The sequence below is a fragment of the Hippopotamus amphibius genome, chromosome 3 (genome assembly GCF_030028045.1).
Source record: "Hippopotamus amphibius kiboko isolate mHipAmp2 chromosome 3, mHipAmp2.hap2, whole genome shotgun sequence".
NCBI lineage: Eukaryota > Metazoa > Chordata > Mammalia > Artiodactyla > Hippopotamidae > Hippopotamus > Hippopotamus amphibius.
This window is the reverse complement of record NC_080188.1, coordinates 165,307,850-165,334,317: the sequence shown is the minus strand read 5'-3', so window position 1 is coordinate 165,334,317 and position 26,468 is coordinate 165,307,850. Positions and strand designations below refer to the sequence as shown.

The window sequence follows — 26,468 nt, the reverse complement described above, 5'->3', positions numbered from 1 at the left end:
TAATGATAAAAATGTGAATTAATCAAGAGAACATAATAATCCTGTGTTTACAGGCTTCAAAATGCATGAAGCAAAACCTCACAGAACGACAAGAGGTAGACAAATCTGCAACTATAGTCACAGATGTCCATTCCACTCGCAATAACTGATAGAACAAGAAGGCAGAAATCAGTAAGGATACAGAAGATTTGAGCAACACTCTCAAACTTGACCTAATTGACATTTATGGAGCATTCCACCCAATAACATTATTTTCAAGTGTGCATGGAACAATTACCAAGATAGATCATTGAATGCTTATTAGGTAGGTACTATCATTTCCATTTACAGCTGAATCAGTGAAGGCATAAAGAAGTAGGTAACTTGCTGAAGATACACAATTAAGTGTCACAGCTGGGTGTTGAGCCCAGATCATCTGACCCAGAAGTCTTAATCACCAGGCTCTACCACCTCCCTTGAACACCTGGAACAGCTCAGGTCTCTGAAATCTCCAGGATTTAGAATGCAATCTCTTTTAGATAAACAAAGGAGTAGGCTACTCAAATAGCATTTTCTAAATACTGTTAGAAATTTAGAAAGGAAGTACTTTCCCCCTTTCCTCTCATATTCCCACTCAGCCCAAATGGCCAGGCTGCTTCCTTTAAATGACGTGACTTATTGGTATCATAAACTCAGGTTCCAGAGTCCCTGAGTCTGAAAGACAGTTGCAGACTATAAAAGGCTCAGGGGAGCTGGCTCTTCCTCCGGCTGCCTCCGTGTTGGATGGGTGGTCTAACACACATTCCAACTCGGATCAAGATGCCTGCTGGCTCCTCTTTAAATGCCAGGATCCAGACAACAGCTCCCTTTGCAGGATGTGAATATGTTTTTATTAAAAAGAGGCAAGGAATCCTGAGCTTAGAGTTGACTTTCTTTGTCCACCAAAATGTATGTAATAATTACAACACAGAAAAACTTTGTACTATTTTCCAGGGCGAGGTTTCCTTATTTATCAGCAAGAAAATGCCACAGAGGGGAACACCTTTTTGGTGGATCTTTGGCACATGGGTGTTCTATGGGAGGAAATGTGAAATGAGGATATTATTTTGCCTCACCGTGCGGAGGGGAGGATGCATATTGCTCAGCACACGTGAAATTTTAAAAAAATTAACTTTTCTCTTTGATATGATCGCTTTCCCCTTCCCCCTCCCTCTTCCTTTTCCTCTCTCCCTCCTCGTCCTTTGCACTGAGCTTCCAGCCTGTATTCACATCCAGCTGCTTTCCCTTCTACCATCTTTCCCTGACTGAAATCAGTGACTACCCAGGTCCAGCTGTCTCCCTCTCATTTCCCTCAACAGCCCTTTTCCCTTTGCCCCCGTTTCGGGCGCATCCAGCTCTCTCCTGCCTCCCTTCCCCAAAGCTCCACAGTCCCAGAGGAGATCCAGGAGTGATAGCGTGGCTGCAGCCCAGCCGGGAGAACTTTCCAGCTCCCCCTCCCGGCTGGGTTGAGTTGCGGGCTGAGAGCGGGAAGCTGGGCTGGGGGGTCTTGGCTTCTTGGGCGGGGCGGGGTGTGTGTGTGTGTGTGGTAATTATGAAGGAGGTGTGTGAAGAAGCGTTGTGCCTCGTAGGAAAATACAGTTCCCTTTGTGCTGGTTAGCGTGCTGTCCCTCGGTTCGGGTCCTTGCCACACAATCTTGAAAGCCATTGTTTACCCTGGGGTGTTGGAGGTGAGGAGCAACGCGGGTGGATGCGGAGGGGACCCTGGGAGCGCTTCCCCGGTACTGAATTGACCCGAGAACCAGTGGAGAGAAGCCTTCCTCCCAGAGGGCCCCCCCGCCCCCGCCAGAGCACAGCAGGCGGGGCGTCCACCGGCCAATCAGCAGGCGAGGCCGAGCCCGGCTTCCCCTCCCCTCCCGGCTGGCGGGCCGGCGGGTGGCGCGCAGTGGAAAGTTGGGAGCCGCAGCGGCTGGCCCGGCGGAGAGCGGCGGCGGCGGCGGCTAGGGCAGCGGACTCGGCGCGGCGCCGCTGGCTCGGAGCGGCCCCCGGGGCATGGGCCGGGCGCGCCGCCCGCACTCAGCCACACGCCGCCCGGGCCGCGGGCACTCGGCCGTCCCGGAGGAGGCTGCGCCCGGACAGAAGGTGCCGCATCTCTGCCCGTCCGGCCCCTGCAAGGATTCGGGGTTGGTGCTCGTCCCCATCTGATTCTCAGCCCCAAACTTTGTGAGAGTTCAAAGAGGTTTCGGGAGTCGAATGAATTGCCCCGAGAGGAAGCCCGCAGCCTGTTGTTGAGGGCAAGCGCAGTGCTTAGGCGCTCAGGAAAAAAAAAAAAAAGAAAGAAAGAAAGAAAAGAAAGACAAAATGATTTCCTGGGACATTGTGCACACAGTATTCCTGTTCGCTCTTCTTTACTCTTCTCTAGCTCAGGATGCAAGCTCCGAGTCAGAGATCGGGGCTGAGGAAATTCCCGAGGGGGCCTCCACTTTGGCCTTTGTGTTTGATGTGACTGGTTCCATGTATGATGATTTAGTTCAGGTTATCGAGGGGGCTTCCAAAATTTTGGAGACGTCTTTGAAAAGACCTAAGAGACCTCTTTTCAACTTTGCTTTGGTGCCTTTCCATGATCCAGGTAAGGGAAATATTTCTTTGTTATTCCTTATGATTACATTGTTTCTTATACTATGAAATTATGTGTCGGTAAGTTTCAAAACCATTTTTTAAAAAAATGTGTAACTGAATACAGTTGTAACAAAGAATGGCTCGCCTGCATCTGGGTTTGCTCTCGGATACCTACCCAGGTCTCAGCCATGGAGATGGCTTGTTCATGGTGCTTGTACGGTGGTACCCAAACCTGGAAATGTGGAATTAGGAAAACCAGTACCAGAGCAACGACATCAAAATCAGAGTTAATTAACTTAAACGTTTTAGAACTAAAGAATGTTTAATTAAGGCAGATTAGAACATGGGTATTCAGCAACAATACTTAAAGAGCTAACATCCAGCTTGAGAGTATATTCAAGATAACTCTCAAGTAAGGGGGTGAAACATCTGTTGTGTGAGACACAAGGAAGCTTGTAAGCGATGACTGCTAATGAATTGAAGAGATGAAATTAAGAAGAAGCCATTCATTTCTTAATTGAATCTATTCATCTTTGTGCCAGATCCTCATTAGTTAGGTTCACAGATGGTAATAAAAGTTATGTCCATGTCTCATCCAGTAGAAATGCATGTAATTTGGTATGGCGGTGCTCTTTAAAGGTAGTTGAAGCACAATCACTTTATTTTTTGCCCTAAAGCTATGGGTTTCAGCTGCTCCACTGTAATTTGATCCTCTTTACTTTTTTTCAATTTCTCTTTAAAGTGGCACCTTTCTGTGAGGCTCATAGGAACCCTCATTGTCATTGCTGAGGGTAGCATTGCCCCAGGAGCCCTGGGGCTGGCTGTTTAACACTCACCTGAGTTTCATTAGCACAAGTTGGCTACCCAGTTGAAGAAATAAAGCAGTGGTTTCTTAAAAGTCCTCGCCAACTGTTCTCCCACATTTTTACTGAAATTCCTGCTCTTCACTAGAAGACCTTGACACAACCTCTTCACAATGAGAGTTTAATATTGAGAATGTCAAATTCTTTCCTTGTGCACCTGACAAGCATACGTGAGTTCAAGTTATTGCTAGGTATTCAATGTGGCAGGTTTCAGCTATTAAAAAGATTAGCAGGGAGAGGAATTTAGAGGGAACTAGAACTCTGGCATTTTTGTTTGTTGTTTTTTAAATGATGAAAACAATAACCCACTCTTCTGGGCTTCATACACATACATAATTTCTACATTGATTAAACATGAAATGTTCTTTATAATTGAATAGAGAATTAAATGATCATTTACTGTGTTAGCTGCCTCAGTGAGATACATGTGTTATGTTTTAATTTATTAAATGTCAAGATGCCAATTGTGATGCAGTCCAAGATTTTTGTTGTTTTGGAGTAGGTTAGATATGTTTCTTCTATAGGGATGAATCTGAAGTTGGCTAGAACATAAAGTAAAAGTTGTTTTCTCTAACACCACAGTTTGCTTTCCTCCAAAAAACTCTTATGAAATGATGTTGCTGTAAACAGAACACAAAAATTGCCTCCAGTCATAAATGGAAACTAGATCATCATGATATTTTGAAATGATATGAAAAATTATTGGAATAAATTGTACTGTGGTGACCTGCCTTCCAATCGTTACCAAATGAGAAAGTTCATTGTAGTTGACTTTCCTATACTTTATCAATCATGATTCAAAGTAGGGGAAAGTTGGTATGCTAATAACAAATGACTAATAAATTATAGCTATTTTGAATTAGATAATATGAGAAAATGATTAACATATATTGGTCCCATAAAACTAATTGTATGTATAATTCAGCAAAAATTATTAATTTTATTTCCATTGTGATTCAAAGTAGAGAGACTAAGACTAAAGTGTTTTTGAAGAAAGAGGGAAACAGAAATTAAAACATTAATAACCTTTAGTTTACTAACTCACTATCATGGATTGCAATTTTATCTTTGTGTGTCATTTTGTTTGTGTGTGTATACAATCATCAAGAGTTTTGGATTCCCTTGTACTTCTGGTTGGTTATCAGTTTGGAATCACCAGTGGACAGAAAGGGCCTTGAATGGAGGTTTGCTGGCTTACCGAGTGACATTAGAAAAGTCTGTGTACTTTTTATATCTATTATCTCAACTATAAAGTGGCAGAATTGGGTTTGAACATCTCTAAGGTCACTTCTGACTGTAATGTTTTTTACGACGGTTTTACATGGTGGCTTTTCACAGTTCCTGACACAACTGACAGGCAAAGAAATGTGTGTAATTTAATACAATTATATTAGGTGAACTAATGGATAAGATCTGGGATATAGTCTCAGACATTTGACAAAGATGTTCAGGCATTTACAGATGATTGCTTTGGAGCTCTTGATGGGGGTAAAAGTGAAAATACATGGAAAATATAAACATACAAGAGGAATAAATCTAACAAGTTGACAAAGAAGTGATAAAATCACTCAGAAAATGTGTATGTAGGAAGGTAGTGCGAGAGAAGCAACAGCATAACCCTTGGTAGGAGGAAATAGCACAGAGGACCACAGTCATGGTAAGTCAAGTCCACTTTTTGATGCTACCTCTGCTTAAGATGGATTTTGCATTTCCATAAGCACATTTAATGTATTAATTTTTAACAGCTTTTTTGAGATAATTCCCTTACCAGTCATTCATTTATTTTATTTTTTATTTATTTAAAAAATATTTATTTATTTGCTGTGCACGGGCTTTCTCTAGTTGTGGCAAGCGGGGGCTACTCGTCATTGTGGTACAAGGGCTTCTCATTGTGGTGGCTTCTCTTGTTGCAGCATGTGGGCTCTAGGGCACATGGGCTTCCGTAGTGGTAGCATGTGGACATAGTTGTTCTGAAGCACGTGGGATCTTCCTGGTTGAGGGATAAAGCCTGTGTCCCCTGTATTGGCAGGCAGATTCTTAACCACTGTGCCACCAGGGAAGTCCCCAGTCATTCATTTAAAATGTACAAGTCTGTGGTTTATAGTATATTCAAAGAGATAGGCAAGCATCACCTCAGTCAAGTATGGACCACTTTTCTCACTTCAGAGAGAAACCCTGTGCCTTTTAGTTATCAGTCCTTTACGCCCCACCCCCATATCCTGCTCCTCTTAGCTGTAAGCAACTACTAATTTACTTTTTGTCTCTATGGATTTTCCTATTCTGTACTTTCATATGAATTGAATCATATAATATGTGGTCTTTGTTGACTGGCTTCTTTCAGTTTAGCATAATATTTTTAAGGTTCATCCACATTGTAGCATATATCAATACTTTATTCATTTTTATGCCAAAATAATATTCCATTTTATAGATAAACCACATTTTGTTTATCTTTTAATCTATAATGCATACTTGGGTTGTTTCCACTTTTTGGCTATTATGGATAATGCATCTATAAACATTTGTGTGCAATTTTCTGTGTGCATATGTGATGTTTTGATATATAATACCAAATAAATATTTGGTCTTTGTCACCTTTTCTGGCATGGAGCTCTTAAAAGCCTTGAAATTTCCTAAGTGATGAGAATCATAAAGGTATTTTCTATTATTTAATGAGGTGACTTTTAGATGCCACTGAAGAATGGGGGCTCATTGCCAGGAGACTCATCCCTGTGATTAGAAGGTTGGAACTTTCAGTCCCACCCCTAACCTCTGGAGAATGTTCCCTGTGTACTTGAAAAGAATGTGTATTCTGCTCTTTTGGGATGGAATGTTCTGTAATAGTCTATTATGTCTATCTGAGCTAATGTGTCATTTAAGGCCAATTTTTACTTATTGATTTTCTGTCTGGATGATCTATTTATTGATGTGAGTGGTATGTTTCAGTCACCTACTGTTATTGTATTACTGTCAAATTGTCCCTTTATGTCTGTTAATATTCATGTATCTGGGTGTATACTACAAGTATTACAATCCTCTTATTGGATTGGTCCCTTTATCATTAGGTAATACTCTTCTTTGTTTTTGTTACAGCCTTTGTTTTAAAGCCTATTTTGTCTAATATGTGTATTGTTACTCCAGCAATTCTTTTTTGTTTCTGTTTGCCTGGAATATCTTTTTTCATCCCTTCACTTTCAGTCTCTGTGTGTTTTTAGACACACAGAGTGAGTTTCTTGCATGCAGTGTATATATAGGTCTTATTTATCTATTTAATTAAATCCTTTCAGCCACCCTGTGTCTTTTGATTGGAGCATTTAGTCCATTTACATTTAGAGTAATTATTCATAGGTTGTACTTATTGCCATTTTGTTAGTTGTTTTTTTGGTTGTTTTTGTAGTTGTCCTCTGTTCCTTTCTTCTTCTGTTGTTCTCTTCCATTGTGATTTGGTGACTTTTAGTGTTGTGTTTGTATTTCTTTTTATTTTTTGTGTATCTGATATAGGTTTTGTGTATCTGTTATAGGTTTGTGTTTCTGGTTACCATGAGATTCATATATAACAAGTTATGTATGTAGCAGGCTATTTTAAGTTGATGGTCATTTAAGTTCAAGTACATTCTAAAAGCACTAAATTTTTACTCCCCCACCCTCAATCAGTTTTATACTTTTGATGTCATATTTACATCTTTTTCTTTTGTGTATTGTTTAACTGATTATTTTAGATATCAGTAATTTTACTACTTTTGTCTTTTAACCTTCATGCTGATTTTATAGGTGGTTGAGCCACTACCTTTGCTATATGTTTGCCTTTACCAGTGAGATTTTTTTCCTTCATAATTTGTTCTATTTTGTGTGATTTGGTTTGGTTATGGCTTTTTCTTTTCCATTTAAAGAGGTCCCTTTTGTAAGGCCAGTTTAGTGGTGATGAACTCCTTTAGCTTTTGCTTTTCTGGGAAACTCTCTCTCCTTCAATTATGAATGATAACCTTGCCAGGTAGAGTATTCTTGGTTGTAAGCTTTTTCTTTCAGCACTTTGATTATATTGTGCCAATTTCTTCTGGCCTATACAGTTTCTGCTGAAAATTAGCTGATTGTCTTATGGGGGTTCCCTTGTATGTAACTAGGTGTTTTTCTCTTGCTGCTTTTAAGATCCTCTCTTTAACTTTTGAGATTTTAAGTATAATATGTCTTTGAGTGGGTCTCTTTGGGTTCATCTTATTTGGGACTCTCTGTGCTTCCTGGACAGAGAGTCTGTTTCTTTTGTCAGGTTAGAGAAGTTTTCAGTCATTATTTCTTCAAATAGGTTTCATGTCCTTTCTCTCTCCTCCTCCTTCTGGGACTCCTATAGTGTGATTGTTACTACACTTGATGTCTCAGAGGTATCCTAAACTATCTTTTTATTTTTATTATTCTTTTTCTTTTTGCTGTTGTGATTGGGAGACTGATGTGTTCTCTTCATCCTCCATTCTACTGTTGATTCCCTTTAGTGTAGTTTTCATTTCATTTATTTTTCTTTATTCTTTATTCTGATTGGTTCTTTTTAATACTCTTTGTCTCTTTGTTGAAGCTCACTGAGTTCATCCATACTTCTTCCAAGCTCATTAAGCTTATTTATGACTATTACTTACTTTTAACTGTTTATCTGGTAAATTGCTATCTCTATTTTGTTTAGTTCTCTTCTGAGGTTTTTATCTTGTTCTTTTGTTTAGAAGGTATCCATTTGTCTCCTCCTTTTGCCTAACTCTTTGTATTTATTTCTATATATCTCCTGGTCTTGAAAGAGTGGCCTTATATAGAAGGTGTCTTTTAGTTTCCAGTGGCACAGTCCCCCTGGTCATCAGAGCCAGGTGCAGAAGAGGATGGTTAACCTTGGGTGAAGTTGGTAGCTGTAGAAGTTTTGAGAAATAGTTAGATGCTATGTATATTTTGGTGATAAAACCAAAAGGATTTAATGATGAACTAGATGTGAGAGAAAAATGACAGAAGACAAGATTCTGAGGATTTGGCTTGAGTGAGTAGAAGCATAGCATAGTGATTTACTGAGATGGAGAAGAATAAGCATGAAGCAGGTTTGAGAAAGAATGGGAGACTGAGGCTTTTCTTTTTGGGTGTGTTTAAGTTTGAGATGCCTTTGTTACCCAAGTGGAGATATTACAGAGGCAGTTGGATATATGATTAGAGTTCAGAGGGAGAGGTCTGGTTCAGATACATATTTGGGATCCAGAGGCACACATAAGATGGTAATCAGGGCTGTGAAGCTGGGTGGGACCACTAAAGGACTGATTAAGTGAAGATTTAGTAAAGTTCTGAGGACTCAGTCTTAGAATACTCCAATGTTTATCAGTCAGAGATGAGGATAAAAGAACAAAGTAGCTTGAGAAACTGAAGACAGAGAGAAGAGTATAACTAGAAGTCAAGAGAAGAAAGCTTTTCAAGGAAGAAGCACTAATTGGTTAGTTAAGAAGAGGACTGAGAATTGCCTGATCTATTTAGCAGTGTGAAAGTAACTGATGTCTCAACAAGAAATGATGGGAATGAAAGCCTGTTTGGAGAGAATTTAAAAGAGAATGGGAGTAGAGGACTTGGAAATCTTTGGAATTATATTGCTGTTTCCAACTACTGGAAAGGTTGTTTTGTTCTTAAAGCTAAAATTGAAACTAGTTTTGATAAATGATTCAACCAGTATTTTATAAAATGCGAATGCAATGTAGTAGAAAGAACACCCAATTTGGAACAGAAGATTTGTGTTCTCTTCCTTATTCTTGTCATTTAAGCAAATCATTTAACCTTGCCAGACCTCTATTTCTTTATCTGTAAAAATCAGTGCATTGGTAGATTATTACTGAAGACCATGGTTTTAACATTCATAATACAGTGAAAGATAAGGGACTGAAAAGAGACTCAAAGTGGTGAGGACTTGAATTATTGGGAGAAATCGCAACATTACATGTCTCTGCACTTAAGAGTTTCATAGTAATAAAACTTCTGAGCCCTCAATGACTTTGTATGGTTCTGCAGGACCTACACAGTGTTAAAAAACACTCTAGGACTTCTTTTATGAAAAGATTTTCTTAGAATATTTTTCTGAGCAATAGAATAAAAAGATTTTTGCAAGGAAAGTATTGCATATTCAGACCTTGAAAATCTACAAATTTACATGAACTGAACTTCAAATTGAATGTTTTCAGTTTCAACATGTATAGAAAAAGTAGCCAAGAAGCTGTTAGTCTCCCTTTGCCTCTGGCACATTCTACAGGAAGAAGGGTTTTCATGAGGAAAAGGATTGGTGATTAAGTCCAGAAGAAATTTAACTAAAGGAAATGAACTAAATTTTAAAAGTGAGAGATTTTCGTTGGACAATGATAACTTTGTTTCTTAGGCTGATAACTATTTTAGCCTGAAATCTTAGACTCCATGTCACTGGTTGTTTTCTGAGGATATGGAGACGTTTTGCTCTACACAGTGAAAACTTTCTCTCAAAGTATAGGGACTGAATTCTGATATATTAAGTATGTTAAATGTGTTAGGGATGTTTCTATTTAAAAAATCATCTATGACTTCCACAGGATGAAGATTTTCTTTTTTCTTATTAAGTTGAGGGGCAGCCTTCTAATTGATTGATAGTAAATCAGAATTTAGTTTTACTTATAGCTTGTCTCTGGTCAAGCGAACAATAACCATTTTCAATGATCTCTATGACTCTCCTTGCCTATAATTATAGGTAATAAACTCACCGTTTGTCAAGGACTATGCTAGGAGCTTTTGATTCAAAGATAATGAGGCATAGCTTACAAGAAGTTAACAGTCTTTCGGGAGAAGGGCAAGAGAAATAACAATATTATATACTGTGAAACATTTTATAGTGGGAAAAAAGCACGGGGAATTGTGTGACCTGAGAGCAGTGTCCCTGATCCCGAATTCAAGAGGGTGATGGTCAGCAAAGGTTTTCTGGAAGAAGTGTTACCTGGAGAAAGTGCATGTAGAAAAGCAGTTTAATCAAAATATTAAGGAGTTTGGATTTCATCCTGAAAGCTTTCAGGAGCCTGGAAGGATTATAAAAGTGAAAAGTGACTTGATTGGGTTTTCATTTTAGATCTTCATCTCTTGGATGGATTGAAGCAAGGCAGTCCTGAGAGCTGAGAGATGAAATCTGAGGCCATCACAGCAATCCAGGGAGGAAAATAGGGGACCTGGGCATAGGAAGAAGGATATGGATTTCTCAGCTATTAATAAAGTCCAAAACACTGCAGTTGGCCCTTAGAACATGGGAAAAAGGGAAATATGATTGCTTTCTGTGGATTAAAATATGAAATTGGCATACAATGAAAGGAAAAAATATGTAAAGTTAGCTTTAAGAGACACTCTTACTCTCAGGGTGGTGGTCTTGCTTGTAAGCCCCTATACATTAGCTTGTCCAAAATAAAATCTCAATCAAAAGTATGGGAGGGCAGCAATGAAAAAAAGTCACAGAAACAGATTTAGAGATTGTACAACCAAGTTTTTTTTTTTTTTCAAAGGTGGTATAATTGACATAATATTAATTTCAGATGTACAACACAATGACTTGATTTTGCCTATGTTGTGATAGGACCACCAAGATAAGTCTAGTTAAGATCTGTGATGTTTTTTCCTGTGATGAGAACTTTTAAGATTTACTCTCATAGCAACTCAGATATACAATATAGTATTGACTATAGTCACCACGCTGTACATTGCAACCCCATGACTTATTTTATAACTGGAAGTTTGTACCTTTTAACCCCCCTCTCCCATTTTGCCCACCTGACCCCCTGCCAACCACCAGTCTGTTCTCTGTATCTATCAGTTTGTCTTTTTAAAAATTTTTTAGACTCCACATATCAGTGAGAACATACAGTGTTTGTCTACCTCTGTCTGATTTATTTCACTTTTCATAAACCCCTCGAGGTCCATCCATGTTGTCACGAATGGCAAGATTTGCTTCTTTTTCTCTGTATGACTGAATACTGTTCCCTTGTGTGTGTATGTGTGTGTGTGTGCACGCCACAGTTCCTTTTTCCATTCATCCATGAATGGACACTTAGGTTGCCTCCATATCTTGCCTATTGTAAATAATGCTGCAGTGAACATGGGGGTTCATGTATCTTTCTGCGTTAGTGTTTTTGTTTTCTTTCAATAAATACTCGGAAGTGGAATTGCTGGATCACATGGTAATTCTATTTTTAATTTTTTGGGGACCCTCCTTACTGTTTTCTGTAGTGACTGCACCAATTTATATTCCCACCAACAGCACACAAAGGTTGCCTTTTCTCCATATCCTCACCAACACTTCTTATTTCTTGTCTTCTTGACAATAGCCATTCTGACAGGTGTAAAGTGATATCTCATTGTGGGTTTGATTTGCATTTCCCTGATGGTTAGTGATGTTGAGTACTTTTCATGTACCTGTTGACCATCTGTATGTCTTTGGAAAGATGTCTCTTCAGATCCTCTGCCCATGTTTAAATCAGGTTTTTTTTTTTTTTTCTTTTGCCAAGTTCTATCTAGGGTTCAGAGTATTAGTTCATTCTACACTTAAATAACCAGTCCATCATGAGCACTGTTCCAACTGTGGTGAGAGACTGTTTATCTTTATAAATATGTAATGATGTCATTACATATTTGGATCATACTATTAACTCTGCTTTGGTCCCATGCTCACCAAACAACCTCTTAATAATTTAACCTCATAAGCTTTACTTATGGGGAGAGAATGCTCTAGTCAGACTGGCATATACATCAAATTCACCAGACAGTTATATTCCTCATTGGTAACTCATATTTTGGCACACCAGTTTTATACATGTCTCTATTGTTTAAAATATTCTGACAGTGTCAAGTTAAAATTTCTGAGTTTGCAGTCCGAGAGCCAGACCTTGGTTGATGATGGGTTTATGAAAGTAAATGTCTCCCTGTGTAGATCTGTTTGGGTGGCCTGTCAATCTCCAGGTATCACCCCTCAGCCTTTCCAACTGTCAGCGTTAGTGTGAATAGTGCCAAGTAACTGTTCTGTCCACGTGAAACTTACGTAGATGACCGCTGAAGCCATTGGGATGAATGAGATCATCTAAGAGAGTATGTAGACTGAGAAAAGAGGGAAGACAGGCAAGAACTATAGCGAACACAAGCATTTAAAAGACAGAAGGGAAATTTGTAAAGGATTCTGGAAAGGAGAGTCCAGGTAAATAGGAAGAGAAACAGGAATGAACAGTGTTTGGAAATCTAAAAAGTTTTAAGTAGAAGTTGTCAACTCTATCCATTTATAAGTTTACTGAAAATATAAGCTAAACCAAAAGGCTAAAATAAGAGAGTCTCATTGGAGTTGTGGAGCCAGGAGGCTGAAATGACAGATAAGAAAACACAGCACGAAACATAACATTGTGGTTTAAAGGATAGGATCTGGAGTCTTATGCCTGGGTTGGAAGACTGGCTCCACCAATTACTTGTTGTGTGACCTTAACTTTGTCCTTCACTTTCAGTAATTGGGGTTAGTATCATCTACTCTATAAGGTTGGTGTGAGAATTGAAATAGTAGATGGCCCAAACTTAGCACAATCCCTTTCACACAGTAAATTCTCAATAATCATTAGTTATTGGGATTTAAAGTTGAGAAAGAACATTTTTGAAGGTGGGAGAGAGGAGAAGTGTATTTAAATACTGCTAGAAAAGAGTCAATAGAATAGAAGAGATAAAATATGCCAAAGAGAGAACAGATAATTTATAAAACCAGGACCTTGAGGAAGCAAGAGGTAATAGGATGCAAAGTAGAAGGATTGGCTGCTGGCAGGAGAAGACCTTTGGTTGAGTGTGATAGGAGAGAAGCAGACCACTGATAGGTATGGTCATGGACAAGGTGGTAGTTGAGAATAAAGGATGTTGGTTGACTTCCTTTCTGAAGGACTCTTTTTCCTCAAACAGAAAGGAGGGTCATTTGATAAGAGGAGGGAAGTGGCAGAGGGTAGGTAAGGGATTTTAGAAAAATGGTGGTGTTTGGAGGTAGAAGTTATCTGTGGACACAGACAGTTTCTCAGAATGAGTTGTGGTTTAGAAGATGAATTTGTAATGCTTGAATGCTACCTATCTTTGTGATTTTCTCCAGTGGCTCTCAGCGGCTTGGGTATAATTGCTGAGTTTGATCACTCGTTTGATCTAGGACTGGAATTTTGTTGAGTAGGTGTGGCTAAAGAAATAGGATATGGTTGAGAAGAATATTGATAAGAGAGAGACTGAAGTGACAGATCATAGAGTCAAATCTGAATGTACTGGACTGACGAGATTTGAGATTTGCGTGTGAAGGACAATATAACAAGGAATTTGGGATTAATTGTTAAGAATAGCCAGAATGATTGATCATAGAATTCAGCTTGAGTAGAAACGAAGATTGTGCGATTGAAGTCAAGGAACTTGAGTCTGCAGAGTTGAACAGGATGTTAAAGTAACCTGGATAATAACAGCTTAAAATGGTGAGGAAGACACTGTCAGGCATCAAATTTTTATTTAATAAGAATTATTGAGAAGTCTTCAGGTGGCAGCTGACAGTGATGAAGAAGTTTAGAGGGTATCATAGGTGGCATTCACCTCAACGTGGCAGGTGCTTTCTCTGAAGGTAGAGAAATGGCAGACGAGGTGTGGGTAAAATGATGACCCACCTCCTGACCGGAGTGTATCTGGGGTGTTGGAGAACGAGCAGACTCCACTGGGGGGGGGGGCTGTAGGGGAGATGGTGTCATCAGTGGAGAACCCTGTTTCAGCTACAGTGGGAATTAGATGGAGGGTTCCTGAGGGAAGGTGGTTTGGAAGGCCACAGGATTTGTGAGGAAACAGCATGTGCATGAACGGGTCAGGAGAGAGGAAACAGGATGAGAGGAAGAGGGAAGAGGAATGGTTTGCATTTGGGGCAGTGACTACGGGTGATGGTGATACAAAGCAGGGCGGGATATGCTGGTTGCAAAGTCTGAGGCTTGCATATAACTTCAAGATACTAGTTCAGGCCCTGGGAGAGTTGGAGCCTGATGAAGTCGTCTGTTGCAGACAGCATGGCTGTCAGGGACTCCTGAGGAAACATTTCAGCTCACATGGCTTAGTGACACAGGCTTAGTAGCATCATTTTTATTTCTAATAATAACAGCTACCATTTTATTTTTTGAGTCATTACTGTGGACCAGACACGGAACTAGATACATTATTTGGCTCACAAGAACTCTAAGTGGTGGATGTTAACTTTGTTTTACTTCTGAGGCAACTGAGGCTTGTATGAACTCTCGCATTATGTACAAAATTTCGTGAATAAGAAGAGCTTCTACAGGTTATCTTTTGACACCTTACTCTGTTTTGAGATATGTGTAAAATTGAGGGGATGTGCCCAGGAAGGCACGGCAAAGAGAACACCGTGTTAGTTTGTGAGGGCTGCCGTAACAGAGTCCCGTAACCTGAGTAGGTTAAACAACAGAAATTTATTGTCTCTCAGTTCTGGAGGCTGGAAAGCTGAAATCAAGATGTTGGCAGGATTGTTTCCTTCTGAGGGCTCAGGGGAGTGTTTCATGCCTCTCTCTTAGCTTCTGGTGCTTTGCTGATGATCACTGGTGCTCCTTGGCTACTAGATGCACAGATCTCTGTCTTTAATGTTCACAGGGTGGTCTCCCTGTGTGTTGTGCCAATTTTCCCTTTTTGATAGGGACACTACTAACATAGTTAATATGACTACTCCAGTATGACCTCATCTTAACTAACTGTATCTGAAACATCCTAATTTCTAAAAAAGGTCACATTCTGAGAGGCTGGGGTATAGGACTTTAACATATGGATTTTGGGGAGAATATAATTCAACCCATACTGAGACCATTCACTAATTAACACTGAATAAAGCAAAACTTTAACCCTTTTACTAAAGACTCAGTTCATTCTATAAATTTCTAATAGAATGTTTGCATCAGGGAGTATCATGGACTCTAAGCTCTTGAGCTCTTTTTGGATGGGAACAGGGTTCTCAGTGGGAGTTATGGAGAGAGGTATTAATATGTTTGGGATGCCGTTTAAGTCCTTGAAATAGTTAGAATTAGACAAATTGTGACTTTTGCTCTTGAATCATTTACTAATTTAGAGCATTTACTTTTGAAACATTTAATAAAGCTTTATTTGATTTTTGTTCTTTTGGAGATGTTGAGACATTTACTTTAATTCTGAACTAGGGGGAAATTATACAGAAGCTAGGCATTCTGGAAATTATGTGCCTGTTCCAAAATATTTGGGGTTTGTATACCTGTAGATTTCTTTTCTTGGAAACTTCAAACACACTTGTTGGAGCAATTTTTCCATTAGCACTAAATTTCTGAGAGCTTACCTTTAAGTATTGTTTTATTCTGAGGTGGGAGGAATTCCTTGACGTTCCCAGGCTGGAAGTCCCTTGTGATTGCCATCAGAGATGCTTCAGGGCAACTCAGTAGCTGTTCTGGCCAAGATCTGCTTGGGAGAGGCTGGTTAAATGAGACTGTTGGGTGATGAGGAAGAGATAAATACGTGAGGTGGATCTTGTCCTTTAATATTTCTTTCTTTTTCTTTTTTTCCAAGTAGAAGGTCCAGAAAATACATTATTTCATTAAGCAGTAGGGAACAAAATTCTAAAAAGATATTGTCCTACCTGGAGTATTAATTTTCGAGATTCAGAGTGAAATCTGTTTTGCTATTGTTTAGTCCATTGTTTCCACTTCAAAGTCCTTTGCTGGAGCACACAGAAAACCTCCTTTCTATTGTTTCATATTCTCCAGAGGGTCAGGTGATCACATTCATGCCTTGAAGTTTTTTCCTAAGCCACACCCTATGTTGGAATGTCTGTCTGTGTGCCAGACATTTTCTCCTCTGTAGTTAAAAGATTTTTCAAAATTTCACCTCTTCCAAGGAATTTTTCTGGAGTATTGGAAAAGTGTCATTCTCTGTGCCATGTATCAGTTGTACCTTATATGGACTTAATTTGTGCCTTTGATAACGTCACTCCTTCCCCCTCCCCCACCCCCACCTTATAACAGATACCAAGGTATTTTTTTTCCCATTCTTTCTTAAATTATTTACACTCTTCAGTAGTCCCCGCCCCCTGAACTATATGCAAGTAGGTGTTGATTTACAACCTCAGGAGTTTCCCAGGTGAAATTTGAACCCTCCTCATACACAGAGGGCAAGGAGAGACCAAAGAAACAGGCAGACCACTCCAGATTCTAGTGGCAGTTTTCATAAGAAAAACAGCTTAAATACGAGGCTTGTCTCCTGTGGCTGCAAGATGAGTTGATCTCTGCGTCCACCAACCAGAGTTTATGTGGAGGCCTCCATGGGGTTCAGTCATGTATACAGTACAGATGGTCTCAAAAACACTTTTTTCTCTAAAGACTTTGTCTCTGAAGTAGCTCCTAGTGCGGAAACGGTGGTCCGAACAAACGTACATTCTAAGGACAGAGAAGGGGGTGGGAGGTCTCCAGCTCAAGAACACATCCTCTCAGTGACCTCCTGCAATAATAGGAACTCCTTTTGGTCTTTTTTTTTTTTTTTTTTTGAAAGTCTATTTATAACACCTTAATTTTTGATTAGTAGTTTAATTAGGTATAGAATTCTGTACTTAACCCATTGAAGATATTATTGTTTTCTGACTTGATGAGAAGTCTTCATTTTGTCATTCCTTTTTAGGTAAACTGTCTTTTCTTTCTGGTTATTTTAAAATTGATCTCTTTTGCCTCCCTGTTTCTGCAGTTCTTTATTGTCTCAGCTTGGATTTGATTTTGTTTTTCCTGCTTGGAACCTGTTTTGCCCTTCCAACCTGAGGACTTTAGTTTGTATTCAATTCTGGACAGTTCTTATCTTTCAAATATTTCTCTCTTTATTCTGTAATATCCCCATCATAAAATCTTACTAAGTGTATTTTGGATCTTCTCATTCTATTCTCCAAACCTCTTCATCTTTCTTTCATAGTTTCCCTTTTTTTTCTCTCTTTGCTGCATTCTGGATGATTTTCTCAAATCTTTCATACAACTCTCTTCAACTCTATCTAATCTACTCTGTCGTCCATTGATTTTTCAATAACCATAGTTTTTTTTTTTTTTCCCAGAAGTTTCATTTGGTTCTTTTTCAAATCTGCCTATTTTATTCTGTGTTGTATGCTCTTCAATATTATAGTCTGTTAATACTGTATTATTTCTGCCTCTTAGAATGGTGCAAATTCTCCCACCTATTTGATCTGCTGACTCTCCCTCATTGTGGTTTGTTTCATTGTGTGGTTGCTGAGTGTTGACTGTGAATGCATCCTTAGCAGGGAGTCTAGTGTACCCTGAATTGTGCACTTACTAGTGTTTGTATAGAGAGAATGTTGCATTTGCTTTTGGTGACGTCCTAAAATTAGTTTATGGGCTGATCTCCTTTGGCTTTGGGCTCCTGCTCCATGCACTTGTTACAACTCCTACTAACCCTTTTATGTTTCTGGCTTAGGGTTTCAATTTATCCTCAAGAGATTTATTCCCCCAATTAGGGACCTGAACAAATGGTAAGCTTTCTTGCCAATTTTCTAGGTTAGTGTGAGGGATTTGTCCTGATCCCCCTTTCACTGATAGGACTTGGCTTTAAACAGGGCACTCTACTTTAGTTCTCTAATCCAAAAAGGCTGATACCAAGCAAACTGTACTCACATGGGCATGAAAATCTTAGCAGCCAAGCCCTTTATCAGGATCCAACACCCTCTTTTGCCACCATGGTGACTACTGAAATTTACTTCTGGTCCGAGTTCCTTTTTTATTTTAGGTATTTGGGAGATTTCCCTTTATTTTTATAATTTTAGCTTGGCTCTTTATTAAAAAGGAAATTTTATGTTTTATCCAGCATTTCTGTTTTGTAGGGGGAATGTCTTCCTTGTCAAGTTAGTCTGCCATGTTGCTGAAAGGTCACTTCTCACATCATCCTACTTTTCCTTCTGTATTCTTTTCCTGTGTCCAAACTTCTCCCACTGGAAAAGTTTTATTTATAGCAGAATATCTGCCAACAAGTAAAACTCTAGGCCCAGATAATTGCTCAGGAGAGTTTTACCAAGTAGTCAAGGAAAAATAATCACAATTCTACAAAACTACTTCCTGCAGGAGAAAAAAAGGAACATTTTCCATGAGGCTAGCATAACCCGGGTACTAATATCTGTAATATCTAACATAAGAAAGAAAAATTATAGGTCAACTTTCCTCATAAATCTATATGCAAAAATTCCAAATGACTATTAACAAATCCATTCAGCAGTATATAAGGAGGGATATATGTAATGACCAGGTTATTTTTAATTGCAAGTTTAAGAAGATTAGTTTAACACTAGAAAGTAAATAGCAATTTATCATGTTAGTGAATAAAAGGAGGAAAATAATATGATCATCTCAATAGATGTTATTGTCCACCTCCTTCTTGTATTCCTCAATGATGGAAGTTTCTTCCTTGGTTAACTTATTTATCTCATTATGCTTAAAGCTATTATAGCCCAAAGGTTAAGGAACAGGGCTGGGGCATGAGAAGAACAGAGGAGATCTGTCCTATGGGGAGGCTACCTGAAAAAGGATAGCAGCAAGTCCAGAAGTACCTAAGCCCCCAAATCCAAGGACACTGGTAAATTGATCATGCTTGGAGAAATTCCATTTTTTGCAACAAAATGTGAGGGAGAGCAGACATGATATCAGAAACCTGAGAACTGGTGCTGAGGCAGCTAGAAACAGGCCGACAACCACAGAGATGAACTTAGGCCTAAGGGAAAACTCCAAGGGTGAAGCGTGGGGTCAAGAGTTGACTGGAATTTCAGACACAAAGGCACATTCCCAAAATGAGGTTTCAGTTGCCAAAAGGATCCACTTGGGGGAAGGTCAGAACAATCTAGCTGAAGGTAGAGACACAAAAAAGATTTTGCATAAAATGATATCCTTTTCTGGTGCTCCCTCCTCCCCTAGCTGAAATCTGGCTCTTTATGTTAATTAGAATTAACTTTTGGAACAAGCTAGTGGTTGCTCTTTAGGGAACTTTATAGTATCTCTTCCTAAATGCTTAGTAGAAATAAAGAGGAACATCACATTTTAATTCCGGCTCTGTCTTCTGTTATATATTGTAGAAGAAAAGGAACTTGTATTTCATAAGAATAAATACTCTGCCAAGTGCTCACGTGCATTATCTCATTTAACTCTCACAGTTTTGGCTTGATATATGTTCTTCATATGTACATTCTATAGATGAGAAGCGTAAGGCTCTGAGAGATGACATAATTCACCTGGTCATTTGTTCTCTCTGTTGGCCACTTAGTCATGCTCTAGGTTTTATGTGCTAGATTCTTTGTAACATTTTTTATTTTATAATTAAAAGTTCAAATGATATGACAGTTTCACACAGTTAAGGAATACCTGAGCAAAAATGTTTATGCAAGTCGTTTATTCAGGTCAGGAAGAGAAAATATATTCTAGGACCTAGGAGCTGGATGCTCACCCTGTGGTGTGGCCCATGAAGAAAGGTCCAGCAAGTTTCCTGAGTGGAGAACAAATGTATATTATTAAGAATAGCTCACAGCTCTTAACGTCTTGAATAAGCGGGGGGAATCCCATAAAATCAATTTAAGAAAGATACATATATAGGAATATATATATACTGTATATATGTATGTACGTGTATAATGTGTTAGTGGACCTTCTGAGATGAGAAACCTACATTTTCTGCTTCGCATGGTGAAGTGGAGAATGAGGGAGAAAAAAAGTGTACATGTAATGTTTCAACATTACCAATAGGTTCAGTGAAGATTTTGATAAACTCATAGATGATGGATACACAACCAGTATTTCTGTAAGAAGTTAGGGCTAGTGTGGTTGATATTTCGTAATGGTGTTTTTAAAGCAACTGCCACAGTTTGTATAGAATTATTATCTGATGCCATGTCTAGAAAGAGTTGGAATGTTGTTTTCGTCCTTATTAATACTTACTGTGCTCTTCATGTTTGTATTATGGATTTTCTTTTGAGCAGTCTCTATAAATTATCCCTTTTATCATGCTTCCTGACTGATGGGTGTAATAGTAATATCAAAGCAGCTAATGCAAATATGCACTTAGTAGAACTTCACCCATGGGGTGGGATCAGTTTCTTCCTGTTGCCACTCACTGATGAAGGTCCTGCTTATACTTATTGCTGACAACCTCCAATGATCTTAACATGTGTGAAGCACAGGACGTGAGAGCTCAGTTATATTTGACTAAGGGCTGTATAAAAAGAATACGTCATTAGATATAAGGGAATTTAATCACACTATTGAATTTTAATAAGAACAAATTGAGCAACAACATTAAATGTTTTTAAGCCTAGAATGATACTTAGGTCAGTTATGGTGTCTGCCTCATTTCCAGGCCTTTCTTAGTGCATCTTCCCCATTCATAGTCACTGCTTGAAGAGCGGGCCTGTGCAGCAGCCTCATTTTATTCTACTCACCCTCTCATCCTGCTGCACCATGGCTGATTGGACCAGGGAGGGTGACCTGGTCCAAGGGCAGTGAAAATTCATGGGTAGTGATGTGGCATGGCGGCAAATGACACTTTGACTAGTCAGATTCTCTCTTGGGAATTTAAGCTGGGAAAAATGGACAGAATTAAGTATGTAATTAAGTATAATTAAGAATTAAGTATATAGTAGTCATCAATAAGGAAATAGAGAAGTCGTAAAGTAGACCGTTATATATGGACATCACGTCCCTCCTGATACGATGTACTAAGAAAGACACAGTATTGTTTCGGTGGTGTTCTTGCCGGAGAAGCGTAACTGCAATCTAGTCATGAGAAAATACTAGACAAATCTAAATAGCGGGTTGTTTTATAAAACAACCGACCAAGACTCTTAGGAAATGTGAAGGTCATGAACGACAAAGAAAGATGGAGTGGTTATATTGTTACATAAGATGTTAACAGGGCAAGCAGGGTGAGGGGTGTGTAGGAACTCTCTGAACCATTCTTGCAACATTTATGGAAGCCTAAAATAATTTCAAAATGAAAAACTTTAAAATTTTCTCACAATTAAAAATATAGACAGTCATGAAGGGGGATAGTGACTATTATATAAATTTCATGGTAAACTACAGTTACAAGGAAGCTATGCTAGAATATTTAAAAAGGCATATGCAGGAGGGAGGAAGTAGGGGGTGAAAAATCGAGTTAATAATAGAAAATAAAATTGAACATAGGCAAAAAGGAGAATAAATGCTGGAATATGATTTATTTAAAATAGGTGAGTGATGATGATATTTAGTAATAGCTGATATTACCAAGAGCTTGCTAAATACTGATACTATTCTAAGCATTTTACTTTTCTTTCATTTAATCTTCTCAACAAACCCTTTGAGGTAAGTACCACCAGTTTCCTTGTTTAATAAATGAGGGATCTGAGTCATTGAGACAGAAAACAGGCATGGAGAGGTAGGAAAACATGTCTAAGTTCACACGTAGTAGAGGGGGAACTAGGATTGGGATCTCAGTGAGAAACTCCAGAGCCTTCATGTTTCATCAAGAATGCAGTAGGGCAGTGGTTCTTAAAGGGTGGTCTTTGGACCAGCAGCATCAGTATCACCTGGGAATTTAGTAGAAATGCAAGTTCTCAGGCCCTACTTCAGAAACACTGCAGGTGGACCCAGCAATCTGTATTTTAACAGCCCTCCAGGCAATTCTAAGTCTTAAGTTTGAGACCCTCTGAGGTGGAGTGAAGGCTCACAGTCTCCTACTCTTTCCAGTTCTTTCCATCTTTCTTGGAAAGACAAAAAAACGTCCTTCTCTTCCTGTGGTTTGGATCATTCAGTTACTGCTAGGGTTCTATGCACCTATATCCTTATAACTACCCTGAGTTATTTGAGGTAGCTTGAGCTATGTTTGTTACTTGCCATTAAAAGGTATAATTAAAATAAACACTTCAGATATGTGGAATATGTTTGTTTCAATGGAGCTTATTAAAATTAGGGAAGGTTCTATTTCTGGAAACATAGTGGGCTAGGATACTCAGACCAATTCTGCCACTGAAAACAGCTAAAGAACCTGGGATGAACACATAATTTTAAAAGCATCAGAAAGCTAAAAGAAAGTAAGGAATTACCTGGCTAAAATCTTAGAGGAAAATGAAAACCCAGAAAGGTCAGTGGAACCCTGAAGTCACTTCTGCTTGAGGATATGGGTGGGGATTATTCTAGGTTGCAAAACCTGGTCACCTTGAGCCCAGGGCCTACCTGTCGTAGGGAGTCTAAGAGGAAACCTTCCCTTTGCGTAAAGCTGAGATCCCAAGGCTACCCCCTCAGGATAAAGGTGAGCCAGAAGTCAACACTCCCTGCCCTCCCACCTTTAGTGCTGAGTAGAAGAGGGCATAGAAACCAAACTAAAATGAAGTAAATCATTGAGAAGTTATAGCCAAACCCTGATGTTCTCAAGGATGTGCTGCTTAAATACACCTCACCTCGAAAGTTTCAAGAATGCTAGGTGTGGATTTGGTTTCAGGTGGTCCTGAACTGGTTGTGCCCTGTGTGTACCTAGTAGAAGCAAATGAAGATCCTAGGCTCCCAGGAATCCCCAGAAATAGTTCCGTGAGTGAAATGGGAAAATCACAGTAAAATGTAACCAAGCATTCATGGAAATCAGGCACCAAGGATAAGAACAAGCAGAGACAACCAGCTGCAAAAACAGACGCACAAAAATATAAGGTTTTAGAATTGAGTATAAGATGCAGTTCTATCTTTAAAGAAACAAGATGAGCTTGAAAATATTATAAGGAAATAGGAAACTAAAATCCTAGCAGATTTGAGGGAAAAATAGAATTTAGAGAAAAGGAAAAATTAGTAAAAAGGGACTATTTTAGTAAATTAGTAAACCAAGGGACTGACAAAAAAGGATTAAAGTACACTATTTTATACTCTGAATAACCTGTATTTTTGATAAGAGTAGATTTTGTGAGATCTTATATTTTATTTGGTTAACTTTGATTTAAATTTATTTGAAATTATTGAATAAATGACATGTTTAATGGTTAAATTCTAACTTGTCAATATATAAGGACAATTCAAAGTGCATTAAACTTATATTAAATCCATATTTCAGTTTCTACATCCAATTGAAGTATATAGAGATAAGGATATAGATGTATGAGTGACCTCTCCAATAAGTTAAGCCTAAATAGGTCTTAATTATCTGAATATATCATGAACGCTTGTAAATTTTGAGACAATATTTAAGTTAAATGGTGTCAGTCTCCATTTTATTTATCAACTTTAATTAAAGAGTTTAAAGAGTATAAATAACTTCGGAAGAAATGCAAAGATGTGACAATAGGGTCAGTATATAAGCATGCAAATGGAAAGTGTTTAGACTCCACTAGCATGCAAGTGATTCAACAGTAACACGATTTGTGTTCCTCAGAGAGTAATTTCAATTTTCAGGGCTGGTAAAGTTTATAACTGAGGCTTAGTGTATGGAAAGGACAGAACCACTGTTAGATTCTAACTGTGAGTAAATGTATCTGCAAATGTTGGATGTATAATATCCACTTCATCCCTAGAGATGCTAATTATTCTTTAAGAATGTGGTAATGAAGTGAAACATACTGTGTGCCAGCAGGTGTAATAGATCATGTTTCATATCATTCATTTAAATCAGGGCATTAATTTTCATTACAAGATAGAGTCAGTGATAGAAACGGAGGCAAACTATGGGGAAAATAAAGTTTAGCAAGTACAGACAATAAGCCACACAATAATTGGCTCCTAAAATGCTGATCTCATTTACTTGCAGCCAGACTTGTTGAAAGATGGCTATTAGAAGAAAAATAAAAATCCCCTCTGTGGTGCAATATTAATAGCCCTTAGCATGGAAAAAAACATGAAGTTCAAGCTAAATGCCATAAAAGATAATTCTTTTGAATGCAACAAAAAGCCAGTGGGGAGGGGGGCCATAGTTTCCACTTTTGTATTATTATTCCTCAACATTCATTTACTGAACACCCGTCATGTCAAGATATAAAGGAAGAAGTAGACTTCGTCCAGAAACTTACAATATATATAACCAAGAGCTGGGGTGAATCTCATAGGTGAGAGTTAGTTGGCATCTTACATTTAATGAATGTTTTCATGTTTTGATTTATATTCCATCTTTCTCTTCCTCTGTCTACCTCAGTCATAGATTAGAAGGCAGGCTGGAAAAAGTAAGACCTTTCAGAGGATATGGCTGATTTTTTTGACAGGAAAGCACATGTAGAAATGAGTAGATGAAAGTGGCTTAGTCCACTGACACGACCTCTGAGAAGAGAAAGAGTAGAAAAGTAGGTGGGTCAACACTGAGAATGGTGGGATCAAGAGTGCACATTCTTAGGCTGCATCTGCCACTTGAATGAATGAATAAACAAAGTTAAGGATTTTGGTTTTAGTTCTATAAGTTGATGCAAAATTTAGTACATTTAAGTCTTTTAAGAAATTAGGGCATTAGTCACATACTCTGAAAGAGACAATAGCCAGTATGGTTTAATGAAAAAAAGCATAGGCTCTGGAATCAGAAGGACTTGAAGATATGAATTAACTCAGAGAAAAGATGAAAGGAGATATAAGTTGTAAAATATCTGGCACATAGCAGGTTATAATCCTAAAAGCAGTAGAAAAAGATTTGTTTCTATGTTCTATGACAATTGTATGAATTAATATTATCTTAAATATTTGATTTTTTTTTTTTTTAGAACTTTTATTAAGATACAGTTAACAGACAATAAACAGCATATATTTAGGGTATACCATTTGGTATCCCTATCTCCCAGTTCATCCCCCCCAACCCTCCCCGCTTTCCCCACTTGGTGTCCATATGTTTGTTCTCTACATCTTTGTCTCTATCTCTGCCTTGCATTTCCTCTTTCATAGTTGTTAGCATTTGCCTTATGTATTGAGGTGCTCCTATTAAATATTTGATTCTTGAGGGAAATTTTACATGATACTTCCTGTGATATCATTGTGGCTAAGAACACCCTGTCCAAATACTTTGGGAATGAGGAGAGTTTTTGCATTGAATTATATGAATTTATAATAGGTGAAAGAATATCATAACTGATGAGAAATCTTTAGCCTATCATATTAAAAAGAAAAGTAGCAAGGTGGAAAGGAGGGTTGTTGTTAAGGAGTCTGTATGGACAGCTGTATTACTTAGCTTTTGTTGTGCTGACAAATTATTCCAAAACTTAGTGGTTTTAAACAATAATCATTTACTAAACTTCACAGTTCTATGGGCCAACAGTTTTGGCTGAACTCAGCTGGGTAGTTCTTCTGGTCTTGGCTGGCTTCATTGATGTGTCTTTGATAAACTGCTTAGTCAGCTAGGGCCTGACGATTCCAGGATGATTTCACCTAGGATGACTTGCTCTGCTTCTTGTAGTGTTGCATCATCTGGGATGCTAGCTTAGGGTTCATCCAAGAGATATGAGGGGTTCCAAGAGACTGACGATGGGAAGTGTGCAGATGCTCTTAAAGTCTGCTCTTGGAACTGGCAGACCATTTCTTCTACCATGTTCTATTGGCCAAAGCAAGTAACAAGGCCAGTCTAGGTTGGGGGTGGGGGAAATAGACTCTGCCTCCTGGCGGGAGACAAAGTCGCACTGCAAAGGGCATGCATATAGATAGTGGTGGCCGTTTTTGCAAATTGCTACAATAAGGAAGTAAGTTTTAGTAGATTTCATGATGAGAACAAAATATCTGGAGAAGGAACTATGAGACTGATTTCACCAAACCCAACCATTTTCTTAATAGAGGTGGTTAGAAAGGCCTAGAAGGGTGATGTAGAACTTGATGGGAACTGTGTTTGGGAAGAATAATGAAGAGATGTGCAAATGGGATTTAAATTTTTTCAGAGAGAATGTATGTTTAGGTATTCTGTAGATCAAAGAAGTTAACTTTAGAGAGAAAAGAAATTATTTAGTGTTAAACTTTAGGTAAAATGTTGAAGACAGCAGTTGGGTAATTG

The 26,468-nt window shown here is 38.5% G+C and overlaps 1 protein-coding gene across 1 annotated transcript in view; it reads left to right on the top strand.

The window, feature by feature from the left end:
- The first annotated feature begins 1,950 nt into the window (after positions 1 to 1,950).
- The window catches only part of HMCN1 (hemicentin 1), a 460,484-nt gene continuing 435,966 nt past the window's right edge, over positions 1,951 to 26,468 (top strand). The window contains exon 1 of the mRNA XM_057725744.1: positions 1,951 to 2,605. Coding sequence (XP_057581727.1) covers positions 2,338 to 2,605 — 268 coding nt within the window. The 5' untranslated portion in view covers positions 1,951 to 2,337. The remainder of the gene's footprint in view (positions 2,606 to 26,468) is intronic.